The 16,817-nt window shown below is 37.7% G+C and overlaps 1 protein-coding gene across 1 annotated transcript; it reads left to right on the forward strand.

Moving 5' to 3' along the window:
• Positions 1-221: 221 nt before the first annotated feature.
• LOC113362130 lies at positions 222-2,828 on the forward strand. Its single transcript, XM_026605108.1, has 5 exons — positions 222-511; positions 1,214-1,310; positions 1,468-1,566; positions 1,992-2,279; positions 2,417-2,828. Exons 1-5 carry the CDS (start codon positions 477-479, stop codon positions 2,549-2,551), a joined length of 654 nt encoding a protein of 217 aa, XP_026460893.1. The 5' UTR covers positions 222-476; the 3' UTR covers positions 2,552-2,828.
• Positions 2,829-16,817: the final 13,989 nt, after the last annotated feature.

Raw genomic sequence — 16,817 nt, forward strand, 5'->3', positions numbered from 1 at the left:
ACGTTTTTGTGGACACAATTGGAAATATCATGTACTTTTGAGTAATTTTCATGGTTGGATCTTTATGAAAATTTTGCAGTGGTTCAAGGATAAGAATATGGAACCCATAACAAAAATAAAACATAATCTAACGGTTGTAAATCCTTAAACGTATGGTTTTCTACGCTGTTATAAATTGGGGTTTTCCGGAGCGTACACAAATTGATTAAAATCTAGTTTTGGAGATTGCATCATATTTCGATTTAATCAAAATTTTAAATGCGTTCGTAATACATAATTGGGTTGAACATATTAAAGTTTCATGAAATTCTAACGGTGAGATCTCTATGTTTGACAATCATATATTCGTGGAACCCTAAAAAATACTATGAAAACGAATAGGGCGACCGATCCCTCTATATGAACAAACTATTTAGGAAAATTAGCTGGAAAACGTATGCTTAGTTTTGCTATTGAGCCTAAAACCTGAAGGAATCATGGATCGTTCAAGTAGTCTGATCACCTCAAGCAGGTAATCCATCCGTAGCCTCCTTCTTTCGTTAGATCTGTATATATCTTCATGGCTTTTTCAATCCTTAAAGAAGATTTCTAACGAAGTAAAACCCTAAGCTTCTCACCCATTCACTCTCACAGTCTCACTTCACTTGTTTGCTGGGTTCTCTCTGATCTCATATACCTATTGGAGTACCTTTTTACCTCTGTAGACGCAATTTTTGTTTCCCCTTAATATATATCATTACAGTGCTAGTCTTCTGTTTGTAATTTTATTTCCATTTTAAATCTAAGAAAATTGGGTTTGATTATTGGTATCTTTAGCTCAGTCTACATCTATTGGCTGAATTGCTAGGATGTTACTTTAGACTGTAGACTAGATTTGCCTGCTTCGAAGTGTTCTGTCCTATTTCGAGGTAATTGGCTTTGATTTCTAGTTATGGTTGAGCTCTGGTTCTTGTTGTATTGTGCTGCAGCTTAAGTTGCAACTCTTCTGCTTTTGCCAGTCTGTTAATGTGTAGGGATGGATGGGCTTTTCTAGATTGTTAAATTTGTTCCGGATGTACTTCATACGTTAATGATGAGGCAATGTGTTTAAGATATTGGCCCTTCTCTGATTTTTTTAGTAAAATACATTTCCCTAAAAGGTTGACCTACCCAAATTGTTAAAAGATGCAGCATAAAGGAAATTTAGCTCAAGTCAAAATCTATTGGTTTTCAGGGACGAGATGAATAATGTACTGGATCGTTGGGAAACTTGCTCAGCTAAAGAAAAAAGACTAGTCATATGTCAATATCTCGATGATGTGATGAAAAATGTTGGTCTCCAGTCATATTCCAACCCTGCAGATTTTGATGCAGAAACTTAAGCTGCATCTTTTAACAATTTTGAACTCTTTGTTCCCCTTCCTATTTGATTGGAAAATGCATGCACTAAAATTTTGATAATGTGATTTTTCTTTTCTTGGTTATTAGAAGCTTAATTTGAAATTGGATGCCGACCGGGAAAAACACCAAAAAGCTGTCTCTTTAAATCAACTTAAGGAGCATGAACTAGTGATTGGAATGCTTAAGGTAATTCGAGATTCAGTTAAAGTTTCTAATTCATTTTCTGTTATAACAGGCCTGCATAGAATAACCAACTTGGCAAAAGATAGAGACATCAGAGTTTTTACATATAAACTGTCAATGGGTCACACACTGCAGCTATCATGTGATGCTGTTTATCTCTAATTGCATAATCTCTCACTTATTGCACTATACCTATAGCTTTCTTGTAGGTTATATATCTTCCTATGTACAATTGTATTAAAATGGTCCTCCAGGTAACTGCAATCAAATCATTCAGATTAAGGTTCATGTTGTCTATTTGAGACTAAACGAGATGACCCTGAGCAAATATACGGCTATAAAAAAGAAAAGAAAAAAGAGAAGCTGTTTCCAATTCTTATATTTTATGTTGTTGTTATTTAGTAATATGGCTTGATAACTTGCAACAGATAATAAATTCAGTGTGGGACGCGCTAAAGCCTCTTAAATATTGTAAATATAGACATTGGATTCAACATAATTTTGAAAGCAGAAAGAAACTTTTAGAATCTCTCGAAAAAGAGAAGGCAAACAAGAAGTCTTTAATCCGGTTTTTGAAGCAATCTGGAGTTAAATATAGAACTGCAGAAAAGTCCAAGAAAAAGAGAATTCGTCGGAGATTTACTTTAAAAAAGTTTAGTATGGAAAAGGATAAAGATATATCTTTGTGGATCAAGAAGAAGAGACAAGAGTACGCGGTATGAAAGACAACCAGATTATACCACCATTTTGTGTTTTGGTTCATTTCATCTACCATTGTTCTTGAAGAAGTTTCTTACTTATTTAATTTTTCTTGAAGAAGTTTCTTACTTATTTAATTTGTTTCTGGTCATAGATTTTAGCTGAGGGATTAAAGTGCGCATCGGATGGGTTGGGTGATCCTTGCACTGATTGTAGGCAACAAGCACGATTTATCTTTGACTACTTCAGTAGGTGGGGGAAACCTGCAAAGGTTAAATTTTATGCTTAAATCCGGCTAGGCAGCTGGAAACGCTGAATCAATGGTTAAATTGTGTGTTTTAAATATTATAGAGATAGTAAGTTGAGTTACTGTGTATTTTATATTTGCCCCATAAGATGGTGTATATGTCTAGGGAGCTGAAAACGTTTCCTGCGATTAGATTGAGAAATCCGCATTAATTATCATACTTTTAATATTACCAGCATCTTAGATAGTTCAACAACATGGTGTAAACTGAAGTATGGGACAATGACAATTATTTCGTATATTGATGAAGCTACTACTTCAATCCGAAGCGCAGCAGACTACAATTTCCAGAAAATCTTTTGTATATTGATGAAGCTGGCTACAATTTCAGAAATTTTTTTGTATATTGATGAAGCTACTACTTCAATCCAAAGGCAACATGCTACAATTTCCAGAAAGCCATTTGGACAGAACTCTAAAATGCATTGTTATCACAGTGGTCATCAGATTATCTTCTATGTGGACAGTACAAGTACAATGGTGCTCGGTATAAGTGGGGGGGATTACGATTGTTATCTTGAGCAACTGGTGAACAATAGATAGCTCTCATCATCTCCGTCTTATCTAAGTTACCACATCACAATACGACCCAGGGTAAACCAATCCTATGATGAACAATGAAAGGCCACAATATTACCACATCACAATACAACCCAGTGTAAACCAATCCTATGACCCAGTGTAAACCAATCCTATGATGAACAATGAAAGGCCATAATATTAACCGAAGAATTATGAATGAATACATCAAGTTACCAATGTAATGGGAAACTACATTGGTAAAAAGTAACTACATTTGCTATTTTGAGATTAGCCTTTATAACAACTAGTAAGTATCCCGTGCTACGCGGAGCGTCACTCCGCATCCCTCCCACAAGAGGTGTCAATTAACAATAACAACTGCAGTATATCAACAACAATTATCATTAGTAGATTAACAATCGGAACCGAATTCACCAATAAATTATCATATAAAGTGTTGGAGATAAAAAATCCTCTTAAATTAACTACTTATGAAAAATTATACCAACCTTTGAAATTAATAAGTAGTTTAAGACATTGCCAACATCAATACTCCGGAGACAATTAGCAACGCTAGATTTGAAATCTGTTGCTCAAAGTAACACTACACCTATCCTCAGTCTTGTTATATTTTAGAATACCTTATATAACATTCTTGGTTAATCAATTTTTAAAACTTAAAGAAAAAAAATAAAGTCACAATAATATTCTACCTCAAAATCCAATGGCTTCAAGTTCTGCCAAATCCTTCTTGTACTTCACCTGCTATACACTCTCCCCCTGCCTTGCATACCATATCATACACTTGCGTTAAGAATCTAGCTCCAACACAACGGATCCTCCAGGCTCCAAGTCCTTGTAGTTAAATGAAAAATCGCACTCATTGTACAGTTGTATCAATACATGATATTAGAGAAACTAAAAAGAATGATATTAATATAAAATACAAAGTTAACTCTAAATAGTGCAAAGCATATGAAGTGCTTCCCGTTGAAGATGATATAATAAAGAAATTGCACTGATATATCTTTCTCCAGAAATCATCTACTTGTGTTAAGAATCAAGCGGCCAACTCAACTGATCCTCCAGGATGAAACTCTTTGTAGTTAAATGAAAAATCACACTCACTATAAAGTTGTATTAATGTTTGATGTTAAAGACAAAAAAAAAATGATATATTAAAATAAAATGGATTGCGAACTCTAAATAATGCAAAACATATGAAGTGCTTCCCGTTGAAGATGATGTAATTAAGGAAATACAATGAGATATTTTTATTTGGAAATCATGTATTTGTTTTAAGAATCAAGGGGCCTATTTAACTACTTCTCCAGGCTCCATCTAGTTCAATGAAAAATCACACTCACTTCATAGTTGTATCAGTATATCTGATATCCGGGACACCAAAAAACATGATAATAGTATAAAATAGATTGTCAACTTTAAAGAGTGCAAATCATACGAAGTGCTTCCCGTCAAAGAAAATGTAATCAAGCAAATGCACTGGTATGTCTTTCTTCAAAAATATAACATGTTCTCTAACTTCCCGTGTGAGGTATCTTTTGAGTTTCTCGCTGCAAGAGACACCATACTAATGCGAGTAATGTAGTGAAACAAAAAAATTTAAAATCCGATGTAAGAATATAAAACAAATTCTCAGTCGCCAAAAACCACATCTCAACGATCCAGCGGTCATACATAACATACAATAAGGGCGGTCCGTCGGGTGTGTAACAACCACCTACTCAATTTACATCGCATGTTGCCACATCAACGCCCAATATATATAACAGTGAACTTCAACAGACACAAATGTTTTTCTTTCGATCCAACGAGAGGGGCCTCACTTTGTAGTTGTATATATCGATATATCTGATATTAGGGACACTAAAAAAATATGATATTAATAAAAAATAGATTGTCAACTCTATAAAGTGCAAAATATATGAAGTGCTTCCCGTCAAAAAAGATATAATCAAGGAAATGCACTGGTATGCCTTTCTTCAAATATCAAACTTGTTTTGTAAATGCCACTTTGAGGTCTTTCTTGTGTTCCTCGCTGCAAGAGACACCTACTAGTGTGAGTGATGTAATGAACTTTCAAATTAAATTAAAGAAAAAAACATACCCCAATTTTCATCTCGTTTGAACTGACAAAATCATAATTTGATGATCACTCAAGACATACAAGATCTATTCACTGATAATATAATTAATTTTCACTGAAAAGACAGTTGCAATTTCTCCGAGACCACATGCACTGCCCAGGCTTTTATAAGATGGAAATTATGGATCTGGAACATCAAGTGATGATACTGCCCGTGGTTGGAATAAAGTGAATAACCATATTGATTTGATAAATAATCAATATAAAAGACGATTAATTACAATCATCTGATGATAACGAAAGGTTGTAAATGTCAATTATGGTCAAATGATAATCGTCTATATGCCAAACATATCAAGTTTTCATCTTCAATTGAGATTATGGAAGACCCAATAACAGAACCACGATAGACACTGACTTCTTATGAGAAGAGCAACAGAGCTGTTATAATTTTAAAGCAACATCATACGCCTTCATTAACTGAATCACAGATTTGGAAGGTGATAGATTTTTAAGAGCGATATTAGAGGATTTTTTTTACCCTACAATCACTCGAAAATTTAGTCACATTATAATTTTAAGATATTTAAAACGGTTATGGAACCACATTCCGATTAACATTGGGAAGTCAGATAAAGTAAAAGTGAGACTATTCTTTGAAAAACTTCCAAAAGCTTTCTGCAAGCATTGTAGGATTCTTAATCACCTAAGGAAGGAATGTGTACCAAAGAGACATAAAGCATTACCACAAGACATTCGAATGGAAGAGATGGAGGAAAAGGAAGAAGAGGAGAACTTTGTTGATGATCAAATCCAAAGCCATAACAACTGCAGCCTCTAATGATTCATCTCTCTTACATCACAGTGGTTATCACTTATATCAGAAAGGGGAATCAAGAAAGTCTCTGCCAAGAGAGTTAGAGCTGCAGAAGGTTTCTAGTAAGGACAAAGATGGAGGGGTGAAAGAAACGCCAAGTTTCAAGATACGGATACTCCAACAAGAGACTATTTTATACAATGAGGAAAGCCACTCTAAAAGACATTCTACTAATGGGGAGGAAATGACACCAGCTTCTAAAATCCAAAGGATAGTAGAAGCTGTAATGAGAAGGAATCATCGCACAAAAAAATCTAGTAGTTTTCGATTTGTGCATGGTCCACCAGTGAAAGTAAGTTGAAGCTCAATTTGAATTAGTATTTCAGCTAGCGAATCATTTTTCTTTCAATGAACCTCCACCAGGTTTTGAAAATTCAAGAACACAACAAAGTCTACTCAAAGAATCCAGATAGACAAGAAGTAAGACTCACTTGGATAAAGGGAAAGGCAAACAATCCAATGAAACAAAAGTGGTGGAATACTGCACGGGAAGGAAAGCAAACAAAAAAAAACTCTTCATAGAAGGATCTAAAGGAAAAATATTTTATCAATTTGAAGCATTCAAATCTCATCAGAATACTAAAGAAAAATCCAAGTTATCAGTTAGTGCTGGAGGAAAGGAGGAAGTGAGTCATTGATGAGTGCCAAATAATGTATATATTTATCCCTTTTTGTTGGCATTTAACTCATCTTTTATGCATTAATTCTACATTTTATCTCATATTCTGTATTTTCATTGTTTTCAAGAATAAATATTTTTCTTACTTAATTTTGCATTTTTAGGGTAATAAATAAAGTCTGGATGACTTGCGGAGCAAAAAGAGCAGAAAAGTAGTGAAAAGCCGGGAGAAATCACGCAAGGAAGCCGCGAAGAATGGTGCGCACAACCTCATTTTCTACACACAAAAACGCCTCCGTTCTCAGCCATCAGATCAGTTCTCAGAAGCATCCGATGGTCGCTCCTTCATAGAGCATCAAAATCTGAAGTCTCTGCCAAGCACCACAGCGCTGAAATTCCAAGCCTTCAGATTAGATGGTAGTTGAATCCAATGGTTGCTCCCTTGCTGTTCATCAAAGTTTGATATCTCCGCCTTACACTACAGCACCTAACCCCATCTGGAGCCGTCAACTTCGTTGTATCACCTAATCCAACGGTCGCTCAGAGCTTGTTTACATCGTGCCGTTCGATTCAATTAGTAACTGATTATCCAACGGATCTCCTCGCTGCGCATCAACTTCAGATGATCCCGCCTCACACCCTAGCGACCGAACACCTACACCCCAAACAAACAGACCCTTCTCCCATTCTATCGATTTCTCCTCCTTCTTCCCCTTCTTCCCAAAATTTTCAGAGCTGTTCCTCCTTCTCCCGACCAAATCAGAGCGTCACCACCAGTTCCATCACTGCCACCACCATCTCTTCACCGACACCACCACCATCTCTCTAGGCTAGATGTTTTGCCCATTTCACATCCCGTGAAGCCCTAGGGTGTGGAGTTTGTAAAACAGCTAGCTAGGGCATCAGTAGGGAACAATAGGAGCTGAGGAAGAGCATCAGAGACGCATAAGAGAGATGGGTTCGACAGAGGAGACAATTTCAGGGTAACGGTTAACTTTTCACAGACCCTAATTATGTACTGTTTTCAATTTTTGGAAAATGGGTGATAACCCTAATTTGATGTATTGGGTATAAAAGGGAATTGTGGGTGTTGTTGTAAAGTCATGCTGGAATAGCCAGTGTCCAGAACTATGTTCTGTTAATGTTTTTTTCTCTTCATGTGTTCTGTTAAAATTGTTCTGTTAAAATTGTTGCTCCTGTTTAATCATGTGTTCTGTTAAAATTGTTGTTCATGTTAATGTGTGTTGTTTACATGTGTGTTACTGTTTTGCATTCTAAATGTGTTCCTGTTTAATTTTAATGTCATGTTAGTGCCATGTTTAGTTCACTGTTGTTTCAATTCATTGTCAAGAAGTGATGGAATGCTAGGTTAGAGCTTTGAAGCATTGATTTGATTGAGCAATGGGAGAAATTAGTGCTCATAGCAAGCTAATTCTCTTTCCATTCCATTTGTATGCTTAGGATGCACTGATTTGATTGAGCATTGGGAGAAATTAGTGCTCATAGCAAGCTAATTCTCTTCCCACTCTGGAAGAATGCCTAGAGCCATTGACTTGGCTTTGTTTCTTTTTCTTATTCATTTTCCTTAGCTATCTCCACATCCCTGCCCTTGGCCTTAGGCCTTGGTTTGTATTGTCATCTTTCTTTGCTGTCTAGTATTTGCTTTGTTTAGTTCTTGGATGTTCTTTTGTTTTCTGTTTTGCTTCCATCTTTGGCCATTGGCCACTGTTTTTCTTCCTCCTCCCTACCCTGCTACTCAGTGCTTTGGCCACTGCCTTGCAAACTGCTTGTGCAGCTGCTGTGCAGTACTGCTGCTGCTGCTGCTTTCTTTGCCTTGTGCTGCTGCTGCTGCAACCCTGCTGCTGCTGCTGTTTTTCTTCCCCTTGCCTTGTGCTGCTGCTGCTGCTTTCTTTTCTTTGCTACTGCAGCTGTCTGCTTGCTCTGCCCTGCAACCCTGTTGCTTCACTGCCATCTCTTCTTTTCTTCCCCTGCTGCTGCTGTGCATTGCTTGTGCTGCTGCTGTGCACTGCTTTCTTTCCCCTGCTGTGCAGTACTGCTGCTGCTGCTGCTTTCTTTTCCTTGCCCTGCTGCTTTCCTGCCTCCCTTCCACTGCTTCTGCTGCAACTGGGTTGCTTTCTCTTTTCTGTTTTCATTTCTCTGTAAATAACATTGCATTGTAAATAGCATTGTCTTCTCTAGCTTCCTTTGCCTCATTAGAGCCATTGTCTTGGCTTGTTAGCTTACTGCCCTGCCTTGGCCATTGTCTCCTAATTGCATTCTGTTTTGCAAAGGACCAGCTCATTGTAAGGCCAAAGGCCCAGTCCATTGTTTGTACAAACTGAGCCCAAGCCTAAGTTTAAGGCCAAAGCCTAGTTCACAGTTCATTCCCAAAGAACTCAAAAGCCCAATAGCAATTTTAGAGCCCAAAATAGCTAGAAAACTCCAAACACACCCAGTCTCTGTGGATCGACCCGTACTTGCACGAGCTACAACTGACGACCGTGCACTTGCGGTATTACTGTAGGCCCGCGTTTTATTACGCTTAATTTTACCCATCTCCGGGCCTACCAAGTTTTTGGCGCCGCTTAATTTTGCCCATCTCCGGTATTACTGTAGGCCCGCTGCTTCCTCTTGAGAGCCCAGCTCAACCCAAGGCTCAGCTAAGACCACAGTTCAGTTGAAAGACCAAAAGCCCAAGCTCAAACCAGTCCAAACCAAGCCCTGGTTCGAAGACCAAAAGCCCATCAGTCCACTGAACTTAACCAAAGCCCAGGTCATAAGCTACAAAGCCCAAGGTTTAGTTCACAACCAAAGGCCCAGAAATAGGTTCAGAAAAAGAAAAGCCTAGCTTAACCTGAGGCTCATCCAACTGAGCCCAAGGCTCAGTTCACTCCATTGAACCCATTATCACACAAGCCCAGTAAACTTCAGAGGCTCAAGGCCCAGATCACTTCACTAAGCCCATAGTCCAAAACAGAAGGGTACTCAAAGCCCGTTGACCACTCAAAAGCCCAACAGCAATTTAGAAACCCAAAATAGCTAGAAAACTCAAAACACACCCAGTCTCTGTGGATCGACCCGTACTTGCACGAGCTACAACTGACGACCGTGCACTTGCGGTATTACTGTAGGCCCGCGTTTCTTCGCTTCATTTTTATACACTCCTCCGGGCCCACCAAGTTTTTGGCGCCGCTGCCGGGGATTGGTGCTGTGTTTTTCTTGTTGTTTTATTAGCTATTTTTGCATTTCACTGCATAGCATTTGCATCTGCATCTTCTTCACTTCATTTGCTGTTGGACATGCTGTTCTGAACCTGTTTTTCTCTGCTGGGACGCCACCAAGGAAAAGGACCAAAACCCAACTGGGTTTTTGCAACAATATCAGAGCAGCTGGGCTGTGCTAAAAAGGTAACCCATTTAAGAGAACCCAACCTGTGGGCTTCCAATTTTTTAATTGTGGGCTTGTAATATTAAAGCCAATTTTTGGGCTTCTCTTATTTTCTGTTGGGTTTGTAATAATTTATTTGTGGGCTTGTTTGTTTAATTTGTGGGCTTGTGTATTTAATTTTTGTGAGCTTGTTTAATTTGGACTGGTAATTTGTATTCTGGGTTTTTAAACCCAGCTGAGCTTGTAACCGATTGTGGGCCGCAGCCTTCCTTCCATTCCATTAGAGGACAAACAGTGGGCTTGCTCCCATTCAAAAAAACCAAATTTTATTTTCTTTCTTAAAAAAAAAAAAAAAAAACCCAAAATTTTTTTACTTTTCTCCCATTCAAGAACCAAATTTTACTTGCTCCCATTTTAACAACCAAATTTTTTCTTCTTTATCCCATTAAAACCAAACTTGCTCCCAAATTTTAAAAAAAAAACAACCAAAAAATGTCTCCCACCAAAACCAAATTTTTCCCAAAAATCCAAACCCTTTAAAAAACCAAATTTTGAGCTTTGTAAACTCTTTACTTAGCTTTTGAGCCAATCATGAATAGATCTTTTTCTACAGTTGGGGAGTACAACAAATCCCTTAGAGAACTTGCATATGGACAAACTTCACGTTATGAACCTTCCACGGACCATGATGTCAATAGTCATAGGAATTATTATGGACATTTTCAAAGTCCCGAGCCGCAATACATGAACCCTAATATTGTATATATTTATCCCTTTTTGTTGGCATTTAACTCATCTTTTGTGCACTAACGCTCCATTTTATCCCATATTCTGTGTTTTCGTTGTTTTCAAGAATAATTACTTTTATTAATTAATTTTGCATTTTTAGGTACCAAATAAAGCCTGGTTAACTCACGGAGCAAAAAGAGCAAAGAAACGGCAAAGGCTCCCCGCAGAAAGGCATCGAAGAATGATGTTCGCAAGAGCCGGATCAACTAGAGGTGGGCTTGAAGAGGAAGAAATTACTCTTAAGAGAAGAAGTGGGCTAAGAAAAATTAAGGCCCAAGCTCAAATTCTAAACCTAAGTCCAAGACCAAGCCCAAAAGCCCGCCTCAGCTCTCATCCGTCCGATCTGATCCATCATCTACGCATCCTACGGTTTCGTATTCGTTGGACATCAAACTTGCTGCTCTCGACACATACTACAGCACCTAACTCCATCTGGATCCATCAGTTTTGTTGTGCTACACAATCCAACGGTCAGTCAGAGCACGTTCTATCGTAGTCGTTCGATTCAGCCCAGTTGTGACGAACCATCATCATCCACTCGCTGCGCATCAACTTCAGATGATTCCGCTCAACACCGTATCATCAAATATCCCATCACCTACACCAGTCGAGCCAAACATTCGTTTTCACCCAAAAACCCTTCTTCCCCCGACAGTTGCAGACCCCTGCAATTTCTCCTTCTCGAACTCCTGTACCACTTCACCATCTCGAGCCTCTCCAACCACACAACCCCTCTACCCTTCCCCCATAAACATCACTCATCACTCTACTTCTCTCACCTCTATCTCATTCACCCTATGAGATAAATCTAAGAGAACTAGGGTTTGAGTACGAGTAGCAGATGGCTTTCATACACGATGGAGACGAGTGGCAGAGCAATTGGGAGCATGGGTTGTCGACAAAAGGCAGAGGGGACAACGAAATCAGTGAGTAATTTTGGGAATTTGAGAAAACCCTAATTTCAATTTAGGGTTTCGAAAAATTAGGATTTTTTGTAAACTATAAAAGGGAAGTGTTAGGGATGTAAAAACTGTTCTTGGACTAGCCAAGTTTCCCCCTAATTGGGTTAGATTTGATTTTAATTTCATTTTCAATTTTAATCATCTGCATATTTTTTCTACTTGTTCACTGTGCTGTATGATGTTGTAGTGTGCAATTGTTGATGTTTGTAGTTTAATGCTCTTAGTTTTGATAAATTCACTGTAGTTTAATGCTTAATTGCCTGTGTGATTTTCATGTCCTGCTAGCAGTTCTAATTCACCACTAGGGTGAAGATGAAACCTTAATGCCACTGTGTAGGAGACTACAATTCTGGCCTCTCATCACATTGCTCTCACATTGTATGTCATGCATATAGTGTAGTTAGGATCCCCCTGTGACTGAAAGTGCAGCAACCCATGTGAATTGCTTATGGTCCAAACCTCAGACTAGTTATGCTTTAATCAGATAATAGTACCTGGGAGGACATTTTGGTTGCAATTGGAATATCCAACTTAGTCTAGGTTAAGAGGTGGAATCAATGCCCTAGTTTTGCCATCCATCTTCAACTGTTAGTATTGTTTTCTTTCATTTGTTTGGTTTTCCTGCATTTTCTGTTTTGCATTTTCATGTTTGTTTCCCCTGCTGCTATTTCTCTTCCTGTTAATTGCTCCCTTTTCTTTTTCTCTTGGCCTTGTGCTGCTGTTACTTGTTATTCTTGCTGCCTCATCCTTGTGCTGCTGCTGCAGTACTGCTTTTTTCTTGGCCTTGCAGACTGCTGCTGCTACTTGCACTGCTTGTGCAGCTGCTGTGCAAGACCTGCAGTACTGTCTGCTGCTTCTCCTGCTGCTTGTGCTGCTACTTCTTTTCTTGTAGTGCACTTGCCTTGCTGTGTGCACTTTCATCTGCTGCACTGTTGCTGCCTTATTTGATATTTCTCCTGCCAAGGCTGCTGCCAAAGCTGCAGTTCCTGCATCAAACCACTACTACTGCTGCTGCCTGCCAAGCCAAGTCCACAGTTCAGCCCAAGTCCAAAGTTCAACTGAACCCAAATTCAATCTAGTGAAGCCCAAAGGCCTAGCTAAACCAAGCCAACTGAACCCAAAGGCCCAGATTCTTGACTGAAACAAAAGCCCAAGGTTTAGTTCACTAAGGCCCATTTCACTAAGGCTCAAAGCCCAGTTTAGGTTAAGGTTAAGACCCAATCCAATTCCACTGTGGGCTTAATCAAAAGCTTAAGTTTAAGTCCTAAGCCCATTTGCATTTCAAAGACAAACTGAGCCCAAGCTCAGTTCATTCTATTTTTAACAAACCCACTAAGCCCAATTCATTCAAAGGGCATTCAAACCCATTAGTACTCAAAGCCCAATTTAAGCCAAAAGGCTTCTAAGCCCAAAGCAAATCTAGGAACCCAATTAGCTAAAACACTTCCGAAACACACCCGATCTCTGTGGATCGACCCGTACTTGCACGAGCTACAACTGACGACCGTGCACTTGCGGTATTACTGTAGGCCCGTTTCCATCGCATCATTTCTATACACTCTTCCGGGTCTACCAAGTTTTTGGCGCCGCTGCCGGGGATTGGTGCTGTGTTTTATCTGTGTTTTTTAGCTATTTTGCATTTCACTGCATAGCATTTGCATCTGCATCTGCTTCACTTCATTTGCTGTTGGACCTGCTGTTCTGAACCTGTTTTTCCTCTGCTGGGACGCCACCAAGGAAAAGAACCAAAACCCAACTGGGTTTTTGCAACAATATCAGAGCAGCTGGGCTGTGCTAAAAGGTAAGCCTAAACCCATTCATTGAGAGAACCCAACCTGTGGGCTTCCAATTTTTTATTTGTGGGCTTGTAATAATTAACCCAATTTTTTTGGGCTTTTTATTTTTCTATTTTGGGTTTGTAATAATTTATGTGTGGGCTTGTTGTTTAATTTGTGGGCTTGTATTTATTTTGTGTGGGCTTGTTTAAATTTTTCCATTGGACTTGTATTTTGGACTCTGGGTTTAAACCCAGCTGATAACCGATTGTGGGCCGCAGCCTTCCTTCCAAAAAAAAAAAAAAAAAAAAAAAAAAAAAAAAAAAAAAAAAAAAACAAAAAAAAAAAAAAAAAAAAAAAAAAAAAAAAAAAAAAAAAAAAAAAAAAAAAAAAAAAAAAAATTTCTACTTTGCTCCCAATTTTAAAACCAAATTTTTACTTGCTCCCATCTTAAACCAAATTTTATTTTTACTCCCATTTTAAACCAAATTTTCAAATGTCTCCCACCAAAACCAAATTTTTCCCAAAAATCCAAACCCTTTAAAAACCAAATTTTTCCCAAAAATCCAAACCCTTTAAAAACCAAATTCTGAGCTTTGTAACTTTACTTAGCTTTGAGCCCAATCATGTATAGATCTTTTTCTACAGTTGGGGATACAACAAATCCCTTAGAGAACTTGCGTGTGGACAAACTTCACGTTATGAACCTCCACGGACCATGATGTCAATAGTCATAGGAATTATTATGGACATTTTCAAAGTCCCGAGCCGCAATACATGAACCCTAATGACTATTCATACATGCATCATTCGCCACAACGTGAAAATGAACATTTTGCTAGTGCCTCACTCACACAATCATCACTTATGGATCAATAGAAGCTCGAATCGCAGCTTTAGAAATGCAATCACATGAGGAATCTGTCACATCTAATTTTCTTAGGCAACCTGAAATCTATGCATGTCCCGCATGTGGTAGTTTAGACCACCCTGTTGAGAATTGTCATATTTTGCATAATTTTAGGCAATCTAGAGAAAATCCAAGGTATGAAATGCCCATGAATTGTGAGAATGGTAGTCATTGGGACCATAATCAATCCTTTGAGGGTTGCGATCAATATTTTGTAAACCCTAATGACCATGCATACATGTACCATTCACCACAATTTGAACATGAAGAATTTTGTACTCCCATGAATTTAGACTCCACCACAGAAGCTTTCAGACTTAGTGAGCAAAACTTCGATAGATCTACATCACGAATTCAGGCATATTTAGATCAGATTTTGCTTCACCTACAAAAGGAGGAAATTCATGAGGAAATGTATGTTGTCCCTAATGAAGTGTCTAGTCCCATTCATGTAAATGATGTTGAATATGAACCTAATTTAGAGGAACATGAATCGACTAACGACACCACCACTTTTAATGAGGACCAATATGCATGCTACCATGATGATGATTATGATGATTATGATGATGTGTTAGAAGAACATGAAAATATTGTGGAACCTGTTGGTTCAATAACATATGGCTTCTCGCCCTCGACCTTCATGAATGTTGTTTTTTCTAATACTCATTGTAATTCATATGATTTTGATATTGACATGGGATTCGTACAATTATTCTGTGAAGATGAACATGACATAGGAATAGTTGAATCTTCTGTAGACACTAATATGCATGAAAATATATTTGATGTGTCTGATTCTCTACCTAGGTCACATTGTGATATTTCTCCTGATTTGCCGATGCATGAGAATGAATCTGTTGATGATGTTGATGATTCTAAGTGTGAACTTGCCAATGTGAGTGATGATTGTGAGCATGATGTGACATGTGTAGATGATTTAGAAGATTTTGATTTGATTGATAATGATATGCCTATTCTTCTACCTAAGTCACAATCTGATGGCCTTCCACCCAACCTAGATTTGGTTTGTACCAATATTGTAAAACCAATTTTTCTGAAAATTCCAACCTAGGTTTGGAACTGTGTGCTTCCCAAGTCCTCTTGGACTATTTTGCTTCCAAATATAATACATTTGAGGAACCACAGTTGGAAATTGCATGTTTGCCCGTCCCTAGCACAGTTCATTTCGAGCTAGACCTTTTGCATGATGAACCCCCGAAACTGCGCGATTTTGTTTTCAAAATTATATCTTCTGTAAAATCCAGGTTTGGGGGTAGCTCATTTTGTTTCACAGTTTCACTTGCGTTTCTTTCCTGTTATTATTGTGTGAAGCTGTTGAAATGTCTACACTTCGTCTTTTGGGTTGATCCTCAACTCTTTAGATTGTTAGTGTATGGTGAATTTTTTGTATATAATCCAGTAGATAAAATTTTAAAAACCCTTTTGTTCCTTTTGTATATATTTTGCTAATCCAATATGATCTCGGCTGAAATATGTTGGATTTTTGCCTTGAATAACGGAGTAGTTTTAATTCTGCTTTCGCCGAAATCGGGTATTCTCTCTCCTTTTACTCTACTCAGCATGTCCCTTTCCATATGTTGCATTTTAATTCTTTCCATATTTTGAAACATTGAGGACAATGTTTAGTTTAGGTTTGGGGGTATAGAGTAGACCATGATAATTGCTATAATTGAAAACGAACTCCTTCTTTTTGAAAAAATTCAAAAATTCAAAAAAATTAAAAAAAATAAATGAAAAATCATAAAAAATGGAGCTCATTTACCTTGAAATGTTGACTCTTGTGCAAATATGTATTATTAGGAGTCTTAGTCTAGATATTTAGGCACCCTGATTCTAGCACAATTCACATAGTGATAAGAAATTTGCACGCGCACGATCTACCAATACATGTATGGCCTCGATCTTCAAGGTGTTGGATAGGAAGTTACGATTGCCAATCACTTTAGAATACTGAACGAAACTTGACTAGCTTGTTCTTTGGTTGGTTGGGATAGAAGGTGGAGGTTACATTAAGAAAGACAACCATCGAATTTAACTGGGTGCATCAAAAAGGGCTACCTCTTGCAAAGTGTCATGTAATTTTTTGTTTCTTCTTGTTATGTATCAAAAGTGTTTCCTTGTTAAAAAAAAAAAAAAAAAAAAAAAAAAAAAAAAAAAAAAAAAAAAAAAAAAACGATGTATATATTCAGAAAAAAAAAAAAAAAAAAAAAAAAAAAAAAACCAAAAAAATCAAGTATTTATCAATTCCATCATCTCTTGTTCCAAAAATAAAAGAG

This window comes from Papaver somniferum, chromosome 3, assembly GCF_003573695.1.
Source record: "Papaver somniferum cultivar HN1 chromosome 3, ASM357369v1, whole genome shotgun sequence".
Lineage (NCBI taxonomy): Eukaryota > Viridiplantae > Streptophyta > Magnoliopsida > Ranunculales > Papaveraceae > Papaver > Papaver somniferum.

Excerpts from the sequence above, each read along its gene's own strand:
- LOC113362130 (XM_026605108.1), top strand. The coding sequence starts at position 477 with ATGGATCGTTCAAGTAGTCTGATCACCTCAAGCAG. Across the intron at positions 1,567-1,991 it reads TAGTGATTGGAATGCTTAAG|ATAATAAATTCAGTGTGGGA; the intron begins GTAATTCGAGAT and ends AACTTGCAACAG. Across the intron at positions 2,280-2,416 it reads AGAAGAGACAAGAGTACGCG|ATTTTAGCTGAGGGATTAAA; the intron begins GTATGAAAGACA and ends TTCTGGTCATAG.